This window comes from Dermacentor andersoni, chromosome 4 (assembly GCF_023375885.2).
Source record: "Dermacentor andersoni chromosome 4, qqDerAnde1_hic_scaffold, whole genome shotgun sequence".
Classification (NCBI taxonomy): domain Eukaryota; kingdom Metazoa; phylum Arthropoda; class Arachnida; order Ixodida; family Ixodidae; genus Dermacentor; species Dermacentor andersoni.
The window spans coordinates 126220981-126245089 of record NC_092817.1 but is presented as its reverse complement, the minus strand read 5'-3'; the positions used below and the strand labels follow the sequence as shown (position 1 = coordinate 126245089).

General features: G+C 48.2%; 2 protein-coding genes across 3 annotated transcripts in view; one reads left to right on the top strand and one right to left on the bottom strand.

Moving 5' to 3' along the window:
- Window positions 1–24109, top strand: part of LOC126537438 (acyl-CoA synthetase short-chain family member 3, mitochondrial) — a 53365-nt gene that overhangs the window by 1836 nt on the left and 27420 nt on the right. Inside the window, exons 1-8 of one of the 2 annotated variants that reach the window (XM_055074384.2) lie at window positions 8230–8994; window positions 11145–11289; window positions 13598–13786; window positions 16687–16821; window positions 17409–17549; window positions 19290–19466; window positions 21713–21823; window positions 21885–21925. In XM_055074384.2, coding sequence (XP_054930359.1) covers window positions 8717–8994; window positions 11145–11289; window positions 13598–13786; window positions 16687–16821; window positions 17409–17549; window positions 19290–19466; window positions 21713–21823; window positions 21885–21925 — 1217 coding nt within the window. In that variant the 5' untranslated portion in view covers window positions 8230–8716. Of the gene's footprint in view, window positions 1–8229; window positions 8995–11144; window positions 11290–13597; window positions 13787–16686; window positions 16822–17408; window positions 17550–19289; window positions 19467–21712; window positions 21824–21884; window positions 21926–24109 lie in introns of those variants that run through there. The other variant, XM_055074385.2, reaches the window with a different exon arrangement.
- The window catches only part of stas (Transmembrane protein stas), a 79951-nt gene that overhangs the window by 32325 nt on the left and 23517 nt on the right, over window positions 1–24109 (bottom strand). The window lies entirely within an intron of this gene.

Below are 24109 nucleotides of genomic sequence, written 5' to 3'. Positions count from 1 at the left end.
TTGCCTTCTTTAATACAGAATGCCAATAAACAGTCGATCAATCAAGGTGTAACTGCGTCCAGGCAAATCGCTGCAACCGGGAACAATAGATGAAGAATCGAAAATCGTCAACGCTCACGTAGGAGAGGTTTAAAACAGATTTTCAAAGAAAACACAAGTTTAAGACAGATACGACCCAATTACATACCACTACCCAGACAATAAAGTATTGCTTAATCAATAACTAACAGTCGATCGTAATTATGCTATTTTTCAACATTAGATATGTGTGCGCAATATGTCTGTAAACAACACGTTGCGCAAACATGCATACACGCCCCCCCCATACTCACAATAAATATAATTGCAGAGAGAGAAACGCAGAATAAAAATAAAAGAACGTATTCGCGCAGCCGTGTGTGAGATAAATTATTAAATATTAGATACGAAATCTGAAATCATCATGTACAGGTGCGAAATTGCGCACTTCCTTTTGTTGGTCAATGGTAGAAACGCGGCTGCTCTAGCTTATTCGGTGGTAACACTGTAATCAAAATATTGCCTCCTGAGGAGCACAACCATAAGTATGGCCCTTGCTCGTTCCAACCTTTATATTTGTAATATGGACTCTCAATATACCAACGATGAGATGGCGTCGAATCCGTCTGTACGTATATAGCAGAAACTTTTAAAGCTGGCTACTCCGCAACGACAGTCCTAATAAGGAGAAGCTTGCTTCTGAAAATCCCATAGATTTGTTAGCGAGGCATTTACCAATGTATGCGTGTAGTTTAAAAAAAATGTTGCCATGGAAACGGCAAGCGCCCTTGTGATTCATAAATAAATAACAAAGGCAGGTCAGCAGCTATCGAACACGTTGCATATTGATTCTGACAACGGTGAACCCAACCGATTGCAACATCACTTGCGACCAAGTGCACCGTGTGCACGCACTCTGCTAAACGCTGACAGCGACTGCAGCGCCCGCTAGAGTAATAGTGACGTCACGATTGGTGCACGTCAAAGGCACGGCAATTATAGCGAGTAGACGCAAAACGGGTGCAATTTGGCAAAAAAAAAAACAGTCACGAAAGCAAGGCCAATCGTCAGTCATGTCGGAAGCTAGTGCAGTCGACTCGTGTTAACTCGAGTACAGAGCCAGGGGCTACAGATATTTAAATAGATAGCACGTTCCCAATAACGGGCATTGAATAAGCAGAATAAAGTAAGTGTGACCCTAGGAAGCTGCCTGGAATCCAGCGGTTTCTTTCCTGATAGGTAGAGATGTCTTCCGGTCTGGTTCCGGCGTGTCCTCATCTGTAGAGTTTTCTGTATATGGGTTGCCGTCTTCCAAACACAAATTGGGCGTGTATTAGAGCACCCGCCAATGTTCGGGAGGCCAACCAGAGCCGCTGCCGGTAAGCCACCTGTGAAATAAGCAGAACGTACTCCCGGCCAGGTGCTCGGCCATTACGGTATCCGAAAGCACCAAGAAAGGGCCTTTTCCCAACCCGAGGGCGCACACATCTGTAAGGTGCCACATGTATGGCACAGAAAATTTCCACAGTTGGCGCTGGTCCCCACATGACGTAGATTAAATTTTGTAAAGTGTGATGCGGAATAGAGTTAGGGCTCATTGCTTACAGAATTGGTGGTGTAGAACCGCGACATGAACAGTTTATGGGGACATACATACGTTACATCTTCTCGCGTGCATGTCGAGGAGGCTGGTGGCACCATTTCCCAGTGGCGATTGAGATAGATAGATAGATAGATAGATAGATAGATAGATAGATAGATAGATAGATAGATAGATAGATAGATAGATAGATAGATAGATAGATAGATAGATAGATAGATAGATAGATAGATAGATAGATAGATAGATAGATAGATAGAAGGACAGACAGACAGACAGACAGACAGACAGACAGACAGACAGACAGACAGACAGACAGACAGACAGACAGGCAGGCAGGCAGGCAGGCAGGCAGGCAGGCAGGCAGACAGACAGACAGACAGACAGACAGACAGACAGACAGACAGACAGACAGGCAGGCAGGCAGGCAGGCATGCAGGCAGGCAGGCAGGCAGGCAGACAGACAGACAGACAGACAGGCAGGCAGGCAGGCAGGCAGGCAGGCAGGCAGGCAGGCAGACAGACAGACAGACAGACAGACAGACAGACAGACAGACAGACAGACAGACAGGCAGGCAGGCAGGCAGGCAGGCAGGCAGGCAGGCAGACAGACAGACAGACAGACAGACGGACACAGACAGACGGACGGAAGGGCAGACAGACAGACGGACAGAAGGGCAGGCAGACAGAGAGACAGACAGACGGACAAAGACAGATAGATAGATAGATAGATAGATAGATAGATAGATAGATAGATAGATAGATAGATAGATAGATAGATAGATAGATAGATAGATAGATAGATAGATAGATAGATAGATAGATAGATAGATAGATAGATAGATAGATAGATAGATAGATAGATAGATAGATAGATAGATAGAAGGCCGGCTGGACGGACGGACGGACGCACTCTTTATTGGAAGCAAATATTTTTGAAGGCGTGCACATTACTGTTGATGTGCTACTTTGCATAAGGAGGGGAAAGGGTATCGAAAGATTCCAGAGAGGAATCAGGGGAAAATGTGCGGGTAAACCTGCAGGTGACACAATGGCGAAAAATTCAGGCCGTTTGACGACGTGGGGTGAACCATGGTTAACGCTTTCCGAGAGGCTCAATTTCCGAGGGGTATCGGAACAATAAATCCAAGGCCCGCTACCGTTCTGAAGGGCAGGGCATAGGACCTATAAGACGCCACGTAACGCATTAGCGGAGTGTGACAAACCATGTACATTTGACGCTCAAGACAAAATCTCTCGTCGAGGTACGCGGGCCGTGTTCCACCGTTTCTAAACTGACGCGCTGTGGTGGCTTTAGTGACTCGTTGCGCTGCTAAGCACGAGGTCGCGGGCTCGGTCCCCTGCGGCGGTGGCCGCATTTACATGAGGGCGAAATGCAAACACGTGCTCCTATACCGTGCATTGGGCGCACGCCCCAGGTGGTCAAAATAATTCCGGTGTCCCCCGCTACAACGTGCCTCATAATCAGATAACGGTTCTGGCACGTAAAACCCCAGAATATCATTGTGGTTTCAAAACTGGCCACAGTTATCGCCTCGCCACCATACACGGTAGCCTTAAGATGTCAAACGAAGGTGTGTTTAACTATTAATGAGATTTAAATTTTTTTCCACTCATTAGGCATCTTCGTCTTTATCTATATTCGAAAAACCAACAATCTTGAATTGACCGAAATCCATCAACCGGCCTATTTGGTTTGAGCCGCTTGTTCTTGAGCGGTTTGAAAACGTATAGCGAGCGTGGTGACAACCAAAATTTTGAAAAAGACGTGTCGGAATTAGGCGGGAATTTCGGATTACACCCGAGTTTGAACTGTCGCGAGTTGACTGCGCTCGGAAATTTGTTAGAGATGAGCCAAATCTAGTCGGAGGCGGTCGCGTCGTTAAACATCGTAAGTCACAACAGTGGCACTGCCTATTAAACAGAGGCTGATCGGCCACAGCCCCGTGAAAGGCCCGATTGCCTTTGCACCATCGAATTAGTTCGCCAACAGGCCCGATAAACAAGTCACTACCGCATCCGCGAGCTAGCGTGCTCATTTTGTCGCAAACAGGAAGACAAGAGAAAAAGGAGGTAAACAAGCCAAGTTAGCGAGAGAGAAAAACAGCGTAATGGCCTCACAGCGAAGAAAGTTCACCGATGAGTGTCTGCCCCCCCTCCCCTCCTCCATTTCTCCCTCAGCGGCGTTTTATGTCAAGTGTTTAAAAGCGACGTTCGGTCCTTGGAACTGCAAGTCCTTCCTCCAGGGCGGCGCCTTTAACGACTGTGAGAGGTTAATTACGTCGTTATAGATGCCGCCCACCATCGTTTGCGCGAAGCATTAAGGTTGAATGCGCACGGAAGCGAACGAGTTGACGCGAGCGCACTGCCTATACAGGGAAGAGAGCGGCTCGAGCGCGTTCTCCCTCGTGCACTTAAGTCCTAAGCACGTTAAGGAGATACTCCTGCGCGGGAAGCACAGCGCGAAACATCACATGCGCAGAAATTGTGTGCACGAACACCTAGCGCGGCCGCGCCTTGCATCGCAAACATCTAACCACGCCGATAGATCGAGCTTCCTGCTACGTGATCTTGGTGTGAAACGCGTATTATCACAGTCGAGACGAAACGGAATGCCAGTGAAGAAAGTGGGGAATCACCCCGCCTGGCCGCATGTCACACAGATAGATATATGTAGTGTTTGCGGCCGAATATTCTATAAAAACGTACACGGAATCTTAATCTTGTCATCATCATCAGCCTGGTTACGCCCACTGCAGGGAAAAGGCCTCTCCCATACTTCTCCAACAACCCCGGTCATGTACTAATTGTGGCCACGTCGTCCCTGCAAACTTCTTAATCTCATCCACCCACCTTACTTTCTGCCGCCCCCTGCTACGCTTCCCTTCCCTTGGAATCCAGTCCGTAAACTTTCATGACCATCGGTTATCTTCCCTCCTCATTACATGTCCTGCCCATGCCCATTTCTTTTTCTTGATTTCAACTAAGATGTCATTAACTCGCGTTTGTTCCCTCACCCAATCTGCTCTTTTCTTATCCCTTAACGTTACACCTATCATTCGTCTTTCCATAGCTCGTTGCGTCGTCCTCAATTTAAGTAGAACCCTTTTCGTAAGCCTCCAAGTTTCTGCCCCGTAGGTGAGTACTGGTAAGACACAGCTATTATACACTTTTCTCTTGAGGGATAATGGCAACCTGCTGTTCATGATCTGAGAATGCCTGCCAAACGCACCCCAGCCCATTCTTATTCTTCTGATTATTTCCGTCTCATGATCCGGATCCGCCGTCACTACCTGCCCTAAGTAGATGTATTCCCTTACCACTTCCAGTGCCTCGCTACCTATTGTAAATTGCTGTTCACTTCCGAGGCTGTTAAACATTACTTTAGTTTTCTGCAGATTAATTTTTAGACCCACTCTTCTGCTTTGCCTCTCCAGGTCAGTGAGCATGCATTGCAATTGGTCCCCTGAGTTACTAAGCAAGGCAATATCATCAGCGAATCGCAAGTTACTAAGGTATTCTCTATTAACTTTTATCCCCAATTTTTCCCAATCCAGATCTCTGAATACCTCCTGTAAACGTGCTGTGAATAGCATTGGAGAGATCGTATCTCCCTGCCTGACGCCTTTCTTTATTGGGATTTTGTTGCTTTCTTTATGGAGGACTACGGTGGCTGTGGAGCCGCTACAGATATCTTTCAGTATTTTTACGTACGGCTCGTCTACACACTGATTCCGTAATGCATCCATGACTGCTGAGGTTTCGACAGAATCAAACGCTTTCCCGTAATCAATGAAAGCTATATATAAGGGTTGGTTATATTTCGCACATTTATCTATCACCTGATTGATAGTGGGAATATGGTCTATTGTTGAGTAGCCTTTACGGAATCCTGCCTGGTCCTTTGGTTGACAGAAGTCTAAGGTGTTCCTGATTCTATTTGCGATTACCTTAGTAAATAGTTTGTAGGCAACTGACAATAAGCTGATCGGTCTATAATTTTTCAAGTCTTTGGCGTCCCCTTTCTTATGGATTAGGATTATGTTAGCGTTCTTCCAAGATTCCGGTACGCTCGAGGTCATGAGGCATTGCGTATACAGGGTGGCCAGTTTCTCTAGAACAATCTGCCCACCATCCTTCAACAAATCTGCTGTTACCTGATCTTCCCCGCTGCCTTCCCCCTTTGCATAGCTCCCAAGGCTTTCTTTACTTCTTCCGGCGTTACCTGTGGGATTTCGAATTCCTCTAGGCCATTCTCTCTTCCATTATCGCCGTGGGTGCCACTGGTACTGTATAAATCTCTATAGAACTCCTCAGCCACTTGAACTATCTCATCCATATTAGTAATTATATTGCCGGCTTTGTCTCTTAACGTATACATCTGATTCTTGTCAATTCCTAGTTTCTTCTTCACTGCTTTTAGGCTTCCTCCGTTCCTGAGAGCATGCTCAATTCTATCCATATTATACTTCCTTGTGTCAGCTGTCTTACGCTTGTTGATTAACTTGGAAAGTTCTGCCAGTTCTATTCTAGCTGTAGGGTTAGAGGCTTTCATACATTGGCATTTCTTGATCAGATATTTCGTCTCCTGCGATAGCTTACTGGTATCCTGTCTAACGGAGTTACAACCGACTTCTATTGCACACTCCTTAATGATGCCGACGAGATTGTCGTTCATTGCATCAACACTAAGGTCATCTCTTGTAGTATGTATAGAAATCGTCAGGTTTCGTCTAGATAAAGAAGAAATATATTACAATGTGAGGAAGCTACACTGCACGAACATGAATGTATTATAAAGCTTTACAGAGCGCGGGGTCCATATGCCTTCATTTTTTAAGGATAATGCACCATCACGAAACAGCATAAATTTTATATCGACTGACAGCGGTTGCCAGACAGGGACACGGTGATACTAATGCAGTGACATGCATACGTAACAATGATTGAAAGTCGCGTATTGTTAAGGAGGGAGGTACTATACGTGCAGTCGTCCGTTGGGAAAGAGGCATCTTTGTCAGGATGCACCTTGGTCAAGTCGATCTCATGCAGGAAGATGGCGTCTTTGTCGGGTGCTGAGTGGTTAGACGAGTGGTCTGCTATGCTGAGACTGAACCCCGCCTCCCCAAACCCCCCTTTCCGCGAAAGGTGTTAATCAGAATGCCTATACACCGCTCTGCACAGGCTGCCTTTAATTCCTCAACATCGGGCAAATGAAAACTGCGCGTCCGAATCACTGTGAGCAATGCGTCACGGTAATCTGTGTTTTGGGTTGATTGCGTAGCCTTTCTCCCGGATTCGAATGCGGTGTACTGCCAGATTAAGTGGCAGCATACATGCTATATAATATAGTACGGTGCTAAAAATAGCAGACTAGAAGCGGCTTGCAATAACCAGAGAGCGTAAGGTGGACGAGCGAGACTATAACCGCGCGCAGGAACGTCTACCATGTATTAAATGTCATAGTAGTGTATACTGCAGCGTTCCTAGCAAGAAGTGTGCTATATAAAGGACGTAATCTTACTGAAACGGGTACTGTCGGCCACTTAATCTCACTTCTTCCGCTCTCCCCTCATCCCACTTTTTTTTCGTCCTCTTTCATGTGTCCAGCTATAGCGCAGACCGCTTCACGCAGTTTTACCAATCCTTTATTAGATATTGAAGGACTCTGCTTTTATGTGTACTGCAGGAGGTCACAGACCACATCTGTAGGGTTGTCACCTAAGTCCGTTTTTCAACCGGTATAGCCGCGGGTTCGATTTCACGGAGCCGGCTCGAACCCCACACCGGCGCGCCGCTTTCTGGTTTTCGTGTTCTCCCATAACTTGCACCAAAACGCTCTCTCGGATGTTCGTGCTACCAGACAACTAAAGTGTCGAAACCATGCACGCGCTCTTTCTTAATTACTCAAACTCTTTTACACGCAAGACCGAACCGTCCACCCCTATCGTTATCATTATGTTTTTTGTTTTTTTCTGAGCGCATCAACTGCTACTCTATGATGCGCGCCTTCTCAGAGATCCCCAATTGTTGGCGCTTGTTGGCGTCAGCTGGCGCAACCATGGTTTGTGCCACATGAGAAACACGGACGCGCATCGTTCGTTCTCCTACCCCCCCACATACCCGGAATTACGTGATCTGCGAGCGGGCTAAATTTTACATAAAGCCTTATAACAAATTGTTTAGAAAGAATCGCTATCGCGCTCACTTATCACTGTTATACGAGCATGTTTACAACGTCCGAGTTCATCATCGAAATCGCGAATGGATGTCGAAAAATACTGACTAAAGAAACTGTTCCATGACGCTTCCCGCGTTGCCACTGCAAGATTGGACACTGTGACCGGTTAGCTTTCCGTTGTACTTACAAAAAAGAAAAGAAAAAGAAGAAAAGTAACCTTAACTTGCCGTTGATTTGCAAACCACAAGAATTAAATAAAGCCTTTCAAAATTTCCTACCGACCGTTAGGTACACCTGAAGATCCCCAATGTATTCTCTCTTTCGCGGCTTCTGCATTGGACCTCAGAGCCAGAGGAACGTCTGCAACGACATTCGCGAATAGCTCTGAGACACAAGGAGGGATGTACCACGTTAGTTTGCCGAATCAATATTTGGATCCTTCGCAAGATTGCCGATCGTTTTCGAAATCATTCTATTACGGGCCAATTTGCTGTATATATGTAGATCGTCCGAGCGTTATTTTTTTTCTTCTTGATCTGACTCTCTAAAACGAACTAGGGCGGTTGCTTGGGCTAGTTGGTTATTCATGATAAAAAATGACGTACAGCGCGAAGTACGAAGTGTATGCATCGTCTCTCGCAGTCCTTGTCCTTCGCGCTGTACGTCATTTTTCATCTCTAAAACGAGTCTACTCCCGTATAATCAGCAGAATTTCCGCTTCCATACCCCGCCTCGCTTCCCCTCTTAAGTTTTCTCTCGTCTCGTTCCCTTTAACCGCCGGGACTCTCGGTCGATCCCCCCGTGTGCTATATAGTGGGTAAGCGCCACGGAATAAGGAGCGAACGAGCAATCGTAGGAGCGGTCGCGCGTCGCTGTAGCGCGCATGCCGGCCGAACATGCTGCTGGTTCGGCGGCTGCTTCTGCCGCGCGGCCACACGTCGCGCTGCTGGTCGCCGGCGCCATGGACCCGCGGACGCCGGCACTGCCACGGACGCGCGTTTACCGAGAGGTACTCGCGCGGCGGGTCGAACCTCTTGGGCGCCGACTACGCGGACGCCTACCGGTCGGCGCTCGAGGAGCCCGATGCCTTCTGGCCCGAGGTGGCCCGCAGCCTCGTCTGGGATCGCAAGTGGATGCGCGTCATTGACAACCACCGAAGTCCGTTCACCAAGTGGTGAGAGAGAACGCTATAGGGGTCCGTTTGTCTGTATGTCTGTCTCTCTGTACAATGGGACCGCTGGGAACGAGGATTATACAGCTATACCGCATAGGAGGTTTACGTACCATCCAAGATTAAAAAAAAAAAATTATCTTGGGTCTTGAAGCCCTGCAGGCAGTGATTCAACACACCAACAGCCTCTCTCCTTTCCTGCCCTTCCCCTGTTATATATGCGCCACAAACGACCCGGCAACGTGTTTTAGTGTTTGCGACGCAACAAACTCTGCAGGCGCTCATCCTACTATATATCGCGCCGCGTCAGCTGTCTCGTCGCACCGCTCAAAAAATTATAAGTAGAGGAAATGCATGGCCTGGCCACGAGTTGGACAGGCCCGAGAAGGCGCCGCCGCAGCAACTGACTTTGCACAGCGGACGAAGGAGAGGGAGGAGGAGGTGTCCTCATGTCAGCTAACGGGGGCGTTCAAAGCCCTGCTGCGTTTTTCTCAAGTCTCCGTGAACGTTTCTTCGACGGTGCAGTTTCTTGCGGCCGTACGTAGCCATATCGAATATCCACCCGCCGTTGTTGCTCAGTGGCTATGGTGTTGGGCTGCTGAGCACGAGGTCGCGGGATCGAATCCCGGCCACGGCGGCCGCATTTCGATGGGGGCGAAAACACCCGTGTACTTAGCTTTAGGTGCACGTTAAAGAACCCCAGGTGGTCGAAATTTCCGGAGCCCTCCACTACGGCGTGCCTCATAATCAGGAAGTGGCTTTGGCACGTAAAACCCCATAATTCTAATTTTTTTTTCATATCGAATATCCGCTTTCCTTTTTCTTTATTTGTCGCGCGCCATTGTGCATAGACTGTTTCCACTCCCACTGTGTAGGGTAGCGACCCAAAATTTACCTTGGTGAACTTTTTTTTTCTTTGTTTCTTCCCTCCTGGAGCACCATGGTGACGCGTCGCCGTCGCCGAAAAAGAAAAGTCCATCCATTGAAAATCCAACTATTGCATCGCCAACCGATACCACCGGGGCCTTCCCCTTTCCAGAAGGGAACGTTCACGCTGCCACACTTTGGGACAATGTCGAAAGAGGGGAGAGTGAATCAAAAGTTGGAGGAAGGAAAGAGAGGATCACGTTCAACAGCTTGTAAGGCATGGGCTCGAGCGGCGCTGTATTCATATGTCGTAGATTCTTGAATACAAAAAAAAAAAAGGTCAAGTAATAAGGCGCAAGATATTGATATGTGGCTTCGCCGTCTTGAAAGTATTCAGATAAGTGGACAACAATATAAGCATCTCATCTTCGTCGCCGGCTCTGACGGGAAACACGCGCTTGAGCCAAATAAACAGTGCCTGTATGGTTCCACCACTGGTCGCAGCTCATGCGCGCCTGGTGATTTAGCCAGTAAGGGCCGATTTACGCTCGAGCCGCCCATCGCCGCAAGCCGCACCGCACGCGTGCGGTCGCGCGAGAGATTGCACGTATCAAACACTTGTGCACAAATTTCGGTTTACAATGTGTAAGGTATACACTGTGCACACAGTGTATACCTTACGCATTGTAAACCGAAATTCGTGCGCAAGTGTTTGATACGTGCAATCTCTCGCGCGACCGCACGCGTGCGGTGCGGCTTGCGGCGATGGGCGGCTCGAGCGTAAATCGGCCCTAAGCACGTTAAGCCCGTAGGGTAAAGCCGCGCACCCGAAGAGACCAATTAAAAAATGAGTCTATAACACGCACACTACGCGCTGTTTCCCCATTTGACTATACGCATGCCTGCCACCATTCGCTATCTGTTCCCGCTCCCGCCACATTTCTCTCTTGTACGCCCTTTGTTCTTAGTTAAACGAACTAAGTTGAATGAACTTAGGAGAAGTCATGATGTGATGCCGTGATCGGCCTTTGCGGGGGTACGTGCCTTGACCGACGTTGAAAGAACAGGCAGAAGCGCGTGATTACAATGAATCAACGAGCCCAAGAATGCAGAACCACACGTCAAACTCGCATAGACAGTCTCCAGTCTCGCCGCTATAATGCGTGTGCATTATAGCTGCGAGACTTGGCGTCACGATTTGCTCTGCGGTGCAGACACCTTATGCAACTGGTTGAGCGGTCGAGTGACGTCAGTAACATACCGGCTTGCACGCGCGCGCTCTGCAGGTTTCCGGGTGGCGAGATCAGTGTGTGCTACAACGCCGTCGACCGGCATGTGGAGGCCGGGCGAGGGGACAACGTGGCCATCATCTACGACAGCCCCGTGACCAACATGGTGGCCAAGATCACCTACAAGGAGCTCAAGGAACAGGTGCGTATTTCCCCGGCACTGATAACTGTTACCAACGTGCGTATTGCCCTCAATGTCGGCGGCACGATCTCCCGACAACCGCGTTCTACTCCGGCGGCAGCTGCGTATGGCGCAGCCGCGCAAGCCGTATCTTGAAATCGGTGTGCGATGCGGACAGTCTATAGGCGCCCAGGCGCACCGAGGTCCGATATAAGCTTCGTGTGCACTACAGCACCCATACGCTTGTGGTTCACCCGCGTTCGCGAAGTGAAACGTCACTGTGACTTTTTTTGAGAAACTCCCGCTTGGGTTTCCTTTGTAGCTTCCTGGTATACGAACACGTGGATGACGGTTCTTTCCCTCTCGTGAACCGTCCTCCACCTTGTTGGCTTCCGCGCCGAACTGATTTGCCAAATGCAGTCGCCCCGCACTTCGAGTCGGCGATTGATTCCACCTTGCTCTGTGATGTGTTGTAGTCTCGTGGTTAGCTCAGATAATAGGGCGACTGCTCATCTCCGCGCATCCGGACTGCGCGTCCAGGGTTAGGTTCCCAACCTAGGGTCAACTTTTCTTCGGTTAGACGATAAAAAAAAGTTGTGTGGTTTTACGTGCCGAAAACCAACATATGATTATGAAGCACGCGATTAGAAGATAATGAATCGCGGATTATGCGAAGGAAAATGTACATACACAAAAATAATTAAGAAAATTGATTGGAGCATAGAACAAAGTCACGACCAGCAGCAAACCGTTACATACAGAGAAACGAAAAGGGTGCAATCATTATTGCATTCTGCCGGTACTAGTATATGGGTCAGAAACTTGGCTGCCAGCGTACAAGCCTGAGAAGAAGCTAAGAACCGCGCAACGGGCGGCGGAACGAAAAATGTTAGGCGTAACTTTAAAATACAGGAAGACATCGGTGTTGATTAGAGCCGCAAGTGGGGGTAGCCGGTATTCTGGTTGACATTAGGAAGAAGAAACGAGGTCGTGCACATAGCCATGGGTTTGTGACGGTTATACAGAATGTGCGCCAAAGTAAGGGAAGCTCATTTGGACATGGCAGAGAACTATAGGTGATCTGACAAAGTTAAAAAAGTTGGCAGGCACAGGATGGTATAGGAGATCGCTGGAAGAGGCTTTCGACTTGCAGTATCCATGAATTATTATTATTATTATTATTATTGTTGTTGTTGTTGTTGTTGTCGTTGTCGTCGTCGTCGTCGTTATAAAATATGTGCGTTTCATTCTTAATTATTGATGTGTATACGCGCATACCCGTATTGTTTGTATAACTGTTGCCATGCTTGGTGTCACAACGTATCTTTGAATACTGCCTTCATTCATATAGTTCTAGAGTTTGCCTATTCTTGTCCTGAATGAGTTGCTTTGACTGGATTTCATGTACACGACCAACTACTTTGACGCGGGCGCTCGATCGACTGTGTAAGTATTGTATGGTCTCGCACGGGCCCTTGCGATAAAGGAACGACGACACAGTGGTGCAGAAAATCTCAAGGACATTTATGGCGCCTTTTATACGCCAGTCTAGCCAGTCGAGTTTACCGATGGAACATGCCGATATAGGCGCGCGACAAATCGAGGAAGTCCGGCTCACCGCGACCGAATAGCGAGCGAACATGTTCGCCCCCATGGTGGACGCCAGCGCCTAATCGTTCGCCTGCACGGTCACGCAAACGGTGGCGTGTTCGAACGATCGTGTTCGTCCATTCCGGTGTCCTGCTCCTAAGCCTTTAGCAGGAGGGTCCCGCGAACGGCCGGCGAGCGTGCGCAATGCCCACGCAGCTAGCCGACCCGAGCCACAGAGCAACAGGCTACTGAATGAGTAGCCCTTTTGCGCCCGAGTAAACCCGCCGTTAGGGGACGTTAGCAGCGCAACACTGGCGCCATCTTTCGCACTAGTCTGCAACTAACCGACCGTCGCCGAAGTTCACGCGGCGAGGCCGGACTGCGGGAGACGCGAGCCATGCGTGGAAAACAATATCAGGAGACGCGTGAAAGTCGAGCGTCCCCGCAATATATTGTGCCCAATTTCACGTGAGCCAGTACCAAGACCAGAATGTCTCGATACTTGGGCACATCAATAAGATCATCAATTGATTGATTGCTTGATTGATCGATCGATCGATCGATCGATCGATTGATTGATTGATTGATTGATTGATTGATTGATTGATTGATTGATTGATTGATTGATTGATTGATTGATTGATTGATTGATTGATTGTCATGATGGAGATTGTCTGTGCCACTTAGGTTAGACTTCGCGAACGAAGCGAACAAACCTCGAGAGTCGTTTCCCCTCCAGGTGTCCCGCTTGGCGGGCGTTCTGAAGGGGTGGGGCATCCGCAAGGGCGACCGCGTCATCATCTACATGCCCATGATCCCGGAGACCATCTACGCCATGCTGGCCTGCTCGCGCATCGGCGCCATACACTCACTCGTCTTCGGCGGGTTCGCCGCCAAGGAGCTCGCTGTGCGAATCAACCACGCCAAGGTCAGTGGTGCGGCGTACTACATATACAAGCCACATCCTCCGCTAAAGCACACGATGCTTATACTAAAAGCGCGTCGGTACGCATACGCAGTATGCAAATGCGCTTCGAGGACGCACGTGTCGTTTCTTGCGCGCTTTTGCGATCTTCGCGTGCTCGCGTGACAAAATTCATTTGCTAGAGGCGAAGGCCAAGGAGGTATAATGAGTTATGATATGTTACTATGGAAGCATGTTGGTACAATAGGTAAACGGCAGCCCTCAACGTGAAAGGAGGTTCCTTAAATCAGAAGATACGTAGGACGCCACATTGAAATTTACGCGACAGCTCATAGTGACGTCAAAGATTTTGACAGCGTCTGCAGTGCTGGGACAGAAGGATAGGAAGAGGAAGCAGGAGAGATCGACCGGAACAACGTGTCTCTAGTGGGCCTAGCCGATTCATTACAATAGCTTCATTTCTCTGGCCACAATTAGGTCGCCTCTATGCTAAAATAAATAAATAAAGTGTTGAGAATTAATGTAAATAATGAAAAAAAAAGCAGAACGGCATTTCCGCGTGTTGTTCAGTAAACCATAGTGAGTGATTATCACGTCAAGATCATTAAACGTGGGTAACTGTACACCTCGAAGAAAGGAACAAACGAACAAGCAAACGATTACGAAGAACAGTGCATTGCACGATGCAACAATGTATCATTGAACCGTGTGATGCGCTGGGTGTGGTTACTCACAGTATAAAGTTTTTGACATCATGATAATCGCTCACTATGGTTTAACCCTTTCGCTATCGGACGTTTCTGGCCGTGACGCACCCCCAGTGTCGGCTTGGTTTCAGGGAACGAGCATAACAGGGAATGAACATAGCAATTTATTTTTGATTATGATTGGTATACAAATAACATAGTCAATGCAATATGCACATTTCAGTGTTCTGCAGCTGTTGTTAGTAAACATCATCATCATCATCAGCCTGACTATAATATCCGTTCAACATCCGAATCTGACGATGCGGAACCCTCTTCCTCTCATGTGACTTTGTCCGAGTCCGAATCCGAGCTCGGCTCGTTTTCTGAATCGGAATTCAGCCACCGCTCCCATGAGCAGACGAAGGTCCCGCGCGCCGAGCCATCCGAAAGTAACCGCGCGCAGGGAGGAGGCGCTTTCAGTCGCCCGCGCAACGGAGGGAAATGGGACGTTGCGTGATCAAGAAGACAGAGGGAGATGGAAAAAGGCTAAACAAAGTTCGAAGGGCTTTACATTTACTGCTGCAAGTCGGAAGCGAGGGTGCGGCGAGAGAGCGAAAGCAGCAATCGAGTCACCCTTTTTGGAGAGGCAACGGCACGTGCGCCTGAACTTGGCGCGCCGTAGCAGGCACACCAACAGAAGAAAAATAAAAACCTTCAAACCAGCGGAGATTACAGAACAACCCTTGAACCCATAACCACACGCGCGCGACGTATGATCCAGCGAACGCGGAGCCACCGCGCCACTCAGCAAAGAGAAAGTGGGGAGTGGCAGTCGCACCGTACTCTTCAATACATGGACTAACACAGGTCGGAGCGAATATACGAACTTGTAGAAAGAGTCAACAGATGGCGTGGCCAATACAGGAGCGCCTGCTTTGCGCTCAGGCGCGAAATTTTGAACGCACGATAGAGAACGTACCGGTACGTCAGTGACACCGTGGGGGGGAAGCGCGATGACGTACCGGTACGTCGGTGACAGCGAAAGGGTTAATAAACAACACACTGAAATGTGGCTCTCCTTTTTCACTATTTGCATTCTTCCTCAATACTTTCTTTTTTCTTTTTTTTTTTACTAGGATAGCGGCTACTCCATTGTGGCCATGGGATTATATGAAGCTATTTTAATAAATCGGATATTTATTCCCCACTAGAGACGCGTTCTTCCGGCCAACCTCTCGTCCTTTCTCTTAATTAATATATCCACCTGTGCCAGCGCTGCAGACGTTGTCAAAATTTGTGACGTCACGGTGCGCTTACTCGTAAAATTCAATGCGGCGTCGTCACTAGTCAATCGCTTCCACGTCTTTTCTGGCTTAAAGAACCTCCTTCCACTGTAAGAGTTACCGTTTAGTTACTGTGCAAACATGCTTCTATATTAATTGACATAGCAAGACTCATTGTTCCTCTTGAGCCTTCGCCTTTAGCAAATGAATTTATAGATAGATTGCAGCTTCTCTTTAAAACAGCAACTTTTTAAAATCAAGGAGCAATTTATAGCCGTCCTTTAGAAAGCACAATTCCTACTAGTGAGCACTATGTATATGAATAAACATGCGAAGTTATAGGGACCCTAATTTTTATAATCTGCTATCTGCACCTGTGCGCGCCGCGAAGTTGAAAGGCCAGCGTAATGGAGGAAACTACAGTTAGCCTGAACGTTCCACAAAACTGCCATCGTTCAGCATAATAGACCACGGAGCAACGCGAAGTAGTAGTCTTCGCTAAATTAACCTCTATACGGCTCTTTACGCACCACGCACTTCGTACGTTAAGAGGTTAGTTACAGTCCGCAAGAAATAGTAACCTAACATTTTGCTTGCGGTTACTTCTTACTGGTATTATTATCTTATTTTTCACAGTTGCATAAACTTCAACACGGGCAAGTCGAGAACTTCCGGAGTGCTTCCTGGCGTTTTCAGGTTCAGCTGGGCATTTGTAACGGTTGTTCATTCTCTCTCCAAAGTGCACAGTGGGGACAACAACTAGCCACCGAGTGCTTGCAGGGTATAGCCGGCGCTAATTTCCGTCGGTTTGTTTCCTGTTCGCGTTTCAAGTAAGAGAAGTTATGCGTACTGAGCTTCAAAAGCTACCAAGAAGTTGTGAAGCACAGCCTTTCCTAGTAGCATCATCTCCCTTTTTGCTCTGTTCACGCAGGCAGACGCCTGCCTGTCGGCCAACTTCGGCATCGAACCGAAAAAGACGGTGCCATACAAGGCCATCCTGGACGAAGCCATCAAGATATCCGAACACAAGCCCAAGAAGTGCCTCATCTTCATCCGCCCGGGACAGGCAAGGCGCAAAGAGACGACGTGTTTGGGCGATCGTTTCATCTCTAATCCGCCGCAGTAACGGTTTTTTTTCTTCCAAGTAATGCAAGTAGAGTTATGAGAGGATATTTAGACAGTCTAACGCAATTTATTTCTGCTGCTTACGCTGGACATTGCAGTTAGACGCAAGAGAATCAGGATAAACGCGTAGCTTTTCGCCGAGCTTTGCTTTACAACATCATGGTAGTCGAGCGAAACATTGATTCGGGATAGTTGGTAATCCAGAACGCCTAGATTTTAGCGCACAATAATAGATGCGATAAAAGGCAGAAGGACATGCGCAACCACTTGTGACTGTCTGTCTGCGTTTTGTCGTCTTTGTAATCACGTATTATAGCCGGTTTATCTTCTGCAGCAGTTGTCCTTGTCATCTGCTCTAGCCGTTTGGTCGTCTGCACTAGTCGTCTCTGCCATCTCCATCAGCCGTTTTGTCGTCTGCACTTAGCCTGCGCTAAATATCCAAGGGTCATGGCAGTCACGACGATTTCAGCGCATAACCCCGTATACTGTATGCCGCCTGTTCACGCAATGAACTTCGGGTGCGCTCAGGACGACATCCCCATGACTTCGGGTCGGGACGAAGTGTGGACGGAAGCGGTGGACGCAGCGCAGCCTGCCGAATGCGTCCCCATCGAGGCCATGGAACCCCTGTACATCCTCTACACCTCCGGAACCACCGGTCTACCCAAGGTGCGCCACGAGAAATCTCATTAGAATTGGGACACCGAGTATGTCCTGGCTGCTGCCTGGCCTAGTAGACAACTTGGACCACTGAGTACGGGGACGTCCGAACTGACAACTTGCTATGTAATGCTAGAACGATCAAAATCTAAATTAAACAGAAAAAAAGATGCCCGCGGGGACCATACAGAAGAGCTGGCAGCACATTACTGCATGCAAGAAGAAGGAAAAATAAGAAAATGAGATATGTTCCGCAAAAAGATAACATATCTACAGCATATGAAAAAGAAAGACAAAATATGCAAAGTTGGAGCAAGTGCATAAAATTATGATCAGTTACGATTACCAATTTACTGTAGAAGGTGCTTGTAATCGCTGTTAATCTACTGCATCGTTATCATATACATACGTAGCCATTCATCGTCATTTCCGATCTTCTGTTTCTCCTCGGAAAGGCCGGCGCGTTGTTTTTCGAATAAAGCGCGTGATCGATCGCTCGGCCTCCGTAGTTAGGCTTCGGACAGCCGTTCGGTCCGAGCCGATGACGGCTCGCAGAGGAAAACGCAGTATTAGTACTGCGCAGTAGTACTTCTGCAAGTGCGGCGACGAAGAAGGGCAAAGCGTCGAGAGAAATAGGTAGACGTTCGGCGAGGGTCGCCACAGTCATTTCCTTAGGCAACAACACTATTCAAGTATATTAGTTCTTTTTCTCATTTACCTTATTTTCAGCCTACGTTCTGATACGGTGCGTGATGCAAACGTTAAGCAAGTATTTCGACTTATTATTGCCTGTATTATTTTAAAAGGTATGTTACAAAAAATTTTAGACGCAAGAAACTATTTCATATCAATTTCAGTGCAGGTTAAAAGTTATAGATCTTCATTTTTTTTAAAGTCAGCATGCATCGCCGAAGTACGTACATCTACGTGGAATCAGCAAACACATACCGCGAAGAATACGCGTTGCACTGCGCGCCATATTGCACTCACAGTAGCGCCATCTGTGAGCTGGCTGACTTCGTCGCCATATTCTCTTAATCGGGCGAATGCTCTGTTTTGTATACCAGTTATAGACTCGGCTGCGTCTGCATTTGCTAGTGTGTTTCTTTATTTCCGGGCTGGCACGGTATACTTAGTATTACATGACGTTTTCTAAGTTGGAAACAAATCTGCGAGGCGTACCAGGGTGACCGCACGCCACGTGGCCGGAGTTCCTGCTGCCGGTGAGGCGTATGAAACACCCAGCGCGACGCATGCACGCGTTTGAACCTATAACGAGCCTCAGAGATCCGTTGCGTAATTATACTCGCTACATTCGTCTCGTAGTTCGCCCAAACTGTGGTGTAGTTCAAGAAACATACGAGACGATCGTAATCGCATGGGTGCCGTTCTACTGTTTACATCGAAAATCGTTCAACTGTTATTTCTAGGTACATTGCGCTACTGTAGTTCGTTAGTTGGACGTGGTTTTGGTTAGTATTAACATCATGCCGTACGAGCCTCAAGGCGCTCAAAGTAATTTTTGTTGTTGTTGTTGTTCTGTCTTGTTCGGCCTGTCCTCTCCGACGCACCCACGCACTTTGCGGAAGCCGTGTCCTCACATAGAGCCGTCGCATTCTTTTAATACGGTAACCATTGCATATATCACAAGACAGCTCGACCTACGTTTAGCCAGGACACCCTGTACATAACCGCTAACAGGCGACCTTCGTGGGAACGGCGTGCGATCACGCATGCGTTTTCCCACAGGCTGTGGTCCGTCCAGCGGGCGGCCACGCGGTCAACCTGCTGTACACTCTGGAGAAGGTGTACGGAGTCAAGGACGACGACGTGTGGTGGGCCGCCTCGGACCTCGGCTGGGTGGTCGGGCACTCGTACATCTGCTACGCGCCCCTGCTCAAGGGTGTCACCACCGTCCTGTACGAGGTACACCGAGTCTCGTGAGACGCGCTGTCGGAACGTTGCCGGGTGGCGGATGGGCGTGGATTAGTCGTCGTGCATATACTTTCCGTACCGTACACGCTGAACTTATTAAATTAATTAAATTATGGGGTCTTACGTTCCAGAACCACGATCTGATTATGAGGCTCGCCGTAGTGGGGTATACTCCGGAAATTTGGACTACCTGGGGTTCTTTAACGTGCACCTAAATCTAAGTACGCGGGTGTTCTCGCATCTCGCCCCCCGTCGAAATTTGGCGGCCGTGGCCGGGATTCGATCCCGCGACCTCGTGCTCAGCAGCCCAACACCATAGCCACTAAGCAGCCGTTGCAGGTATAGCGAACTTATTATTGCATATAAAGGTCACATAATTTCCTTGATGACTGTATGGCGGGAAAGCGAGCGTAACCTTTTCGGCCTCCGAAGTCGTCGATCACTTTCAAATGCATCCGACCAAATTTGAAAAAAAAAAAAAAAAAAAAAACTAGGCGTACACTCCTGCAGCGCGTCCTTTGCTTACAAATGTTGAGCTAATAGAATATTGCAGCAACAGCGTACCGATTAGAATTGGCTTTCCATATTGAATTGTGGGTACGTGGAGGAAGAAAAACAGACTTGGAGGAAACGTCGCGAGTCAATCTTGAAGTCTAAACATAAAAATCTGCAGGAAAAGCTCGTGGGAAATAGGCCCACACTGCGTGATACGCAAGGAACAGTAGAACGGAGAACAGGCGGCGAGGGCCGATCGTGACCAGGGCGTAAGCTGTCTCGAACCAAACAGTGCCTTGAACGACCTGGGCCTGCTTCTCAAGAATCAACGCGCAGCTGGGTCCAGATGCAGTCGGGTGAGGTTATAGCGTGCCGAGGCCTGTCGTTGCGCTCTTTCCTTAGTAGTCGTTTTCTTTCCTCCATGTGGGGAAGTACCGTGCAACGGGACGCATGAATGAACACAGATATGCGAGTGCGACGAAGCTCGTATAGCTTCCAGTGTGTTACTTTTCGTGCCGTTTTTAATAGAATTAAACAGTATAGTAGAGAGCTGAAAGCTGGGCTTACCCGCCGTGGTTGCTCAGTGGATGGTGTTGGGCTGCTGAGCACGAGGTCGCGGGATTGAATCCCGGTCACGGCGGTCGCATTTCGGAGGGGGCGAGATGCGAAAACACACCCGTGTACTTAGAGTTAGATTGCCGTTAAAGAACCCCAGGTGGCCGAAATTTCCGGAGTCCTCCACTACGGCGTGCCTCATAATCGGAAAGTGGTTTTTGCGCGTAATACCCCAGAATTTAATTCATTCTTTTTTAAAGCTGGGCAAACTGACAAGCCGGTCGCGTATTGTCCACAGCAACTACGAAGTTTGGGAGAGGGGTGATGTGTATGCATCAAGAAACGTCGCGAGAAAAAGGAGAAACGATATATACACGCGCCTTTTTCTTTTCCTGATATTTCTTTTTTGCGTGCAAAAACTACGATTCGATGATGAGGCCCGCCGTAGTGGGGGACTCTCGATTAATTTTGACTACCAGGGGATCTTTATAACGCGCGCCCAATGCACGGGTCACGGGCATTCTTGCATTTCACCCTCATCGAAATGCGGCCGCCGCCGCCGCCACCGGGATTTGATCCCGCGACCTCGCGCTTAGCAGCGCGACACCACAGCCGCTAAGCCACCGCGGCGGGTCGAATATTTCTGTTCGCCATGTGCCTGTCTTCTTTTCTTTTAATTGCCCTCTTTCACGATTTTTCTCGCCTCTTCGTTTCTGGTTTCTACATTTCTACTAAAGTAATCTTTTATTTTGCACTTTGACTTCTTTATTTGTTCTTGGAAGTGTTCTTCGTGCGCTGCTTTCGTGCGCAAATCCATCTGACGTATAGTTCCTTGTTTGCCAAGTAAAGGAAAGGTGTATCGCACAGGTGTTCCTGTAAAATACACCTTATTTCATTTCTCTTTTGTGGGTTTACGCGTTTTTATGGCGAATGGTGGACGTTATTCACATTTGTAATAGTAACGTACCCCCCCTAATTTGCATATAAGTTACCTTGTGTTCGGTAATGTATGTATGTATGTATGTATGTATGTATGTATGTATGTATGTATGTATGTATGTATGTATGTATGTATGTATGTATGTATGTATGTATGTATGTATGTATGTATGTATGTATGTATGTCTCCGAGCACGATGTACGCAGACGTCCCGCGCGGCTCGCTTCGTCTCGTCCTCGGTGCGCAGGGCAAGCCCGTGGGCACTCCCGACGCGAGCAGCTTCTTCCGGGTGGTCAGCGACTACGGCGTCTGCGGCATGTTCACTGCGCCCACGGCCATGAGGGTCATCCGCAAGGAGGTGCGCGCGCCGCTCGCTCAGTCGTGACAGCTTCAATCTGTGCCTCATTGCATACACGCAGGATCCCGAAGGACAGCTGGGAAAGAAGTTTCCTGGAAAAAAGTACGCACGGTGCATTGTTGCCTTTTTTTTTTCTCTCTCTCTCGTTCACTGATAGATAGATAGATAGATAGATAGATAGATAGATAGATAGATAGATAGATAGATAGATAGATAGATAGATAGATAGATAGATAGATAGATAGATAGATAGATAGATAGATAGATAGATAGATAGATAGATAGATAGATAGATAGATAGATAGATAGATAGATAGATAGATAGATAGATAGATAGATAGATAGATAGATAGATAGATAGATAGATAGATAGATAGATAGATAGATAGATATGGAGGACTGCCGTGGCCACTGTTTATTTCCTGAACCAACCAGCCAATAAGTTCCCGAAGCGTCAAGATGAAGCGACGGCTGCTAAGTCCGGGTGACTAAGCTAAATTCGACATAGCGTCGCGGCCGTGGCCGCCGGCGGCGCTGCTGAAGCAGACGGTCGCGCCGACGCAGAACCGTCCATGCTCGCTACCGATGAGTCTTCTTGAAATATATGTACTTCAATAGAGAGAAGATGCGACGAGTACGGGTAAAGACTCTGTAGGGGGGACATAATTGGAAACAGGAGCGGCAGTCCATTGTGTCGGTCATCCTCGATTCCGTGCGAACACGAAGGGGGTGGTAAAAGGAAAGCAGCGGTTCTTGGCTACTGTCGCCGCTGAGGTGCGAGACGTCAGCTCTAATTACGTTCTCCGGTTCAACTAAAGTCAGCAAGTTCCCTCGCAATCTGACGGAAGTGCCCGCGGGTATCGATCCCACGGGCCTCTCGCATTACAATGATCAATGAATTGCACCAGAACGCTAGAGCAAAAGAATAGAAAGTTGGGCGAGTCGGTACGGTAACATATTCTTGGTTTGTAGGTCTTATAGTTTACGTGTGTGTCACTTCGCGCTACAAACCAAGAATTTCTTCGTTGCTCGTATACAACATCAGTGCATCAGTGCTTCGGTGTTCACCAAAGCAAACTTCACGCGGCGATAAATATAGGGTTCAACGTTAGACCTCGCTTTTAGCAACGCTTATAAGGCACTGCGATGAGGTGAGACGCACCCGGAAAGAACCACTGACTTTGGTCGCCGCTGTGGAGACAGTCGGTCTGGGATTCCAAGGAACTTCCGAAGTTATATGTCGTACACACGGAAATGTGTTTCGCGATGCGCCTATAGCAGTCGAAAGGGCTCGTGTCTTCCAACTTATGCAGATATAAGGACCGCGGCTTGATTTCCGCGTGGGTGTACTGTGTGCGTGATCTTGTGCGCATTCACTGTAGTCGTAATATCGCCTCGAAACTTGTTCCACACGAGGCACCCTGTTTGAGCAGACTGCTGCCGATTGCCGTCTGAGTTTTTGGCCCGAGCCCGTGGGGGGGGCGCTTCACGGGTGCTGGAGAATGCTCCGTTTCCTCTTTACAGGTGGAGATGAGCTAGGGAAAGCGGATCGAATAGCATTTATTTTGTCTTGCTATAGTATAATACTCGAAACAAATACGCAAATAACTAAATGAATGCAATGTAATTCGTCGTGCTTGTCGTTACGACGTCAGACGCGTTATCTGTAACGAGGAATTGTAGCTGGCGAGACTGGAAGTTTTCAGACGCATGCGCTTGAAGACAGGAAAATATATATCACACGGTTCGAAGATAAAAACACCACGCATAAGAAATTAAACTAAATTTGATTAAATTGTGTGGTTCAGCGTCCCCAAACTGCACAGTGGTTTATGAGGGACCCGCCGTACGTGGTGGAGCGCTGCGGATTCATTTTTACCGCCTGGGTTTCTTTAACGTGCACCTCAATCTAAGTGCCCGAGAGTTTCGGCATTTCGCCCCCATCGAAATGCGGCCGCCGCGGCCGGGATTCGAACCAGCGACCTCGTGCTGAGCAGCAGAACGCCATAGCCACTGAACCATGTGGCGACGGACGGGTGAGAAACAAAACTACAACGACGTTTCGACTCCCTCGCGGGTGCCAATTAAGCGAATCTAAAAAAAAAAAAAAAGATACTGCGGCAAGGCCGTCGCGTCCTTTTAGTTTTATTTCTTGTGGATGACACCTTTGCTTTTTTTAATCTTATACCGTGCTTCATTCCGACCAGACAGGCCTCCGTCAAATCTTGGATTCCCTAGTGAAGTTCTTTGCTTATACGCGTGCAGACACTCTTGACGTCGTGTTCT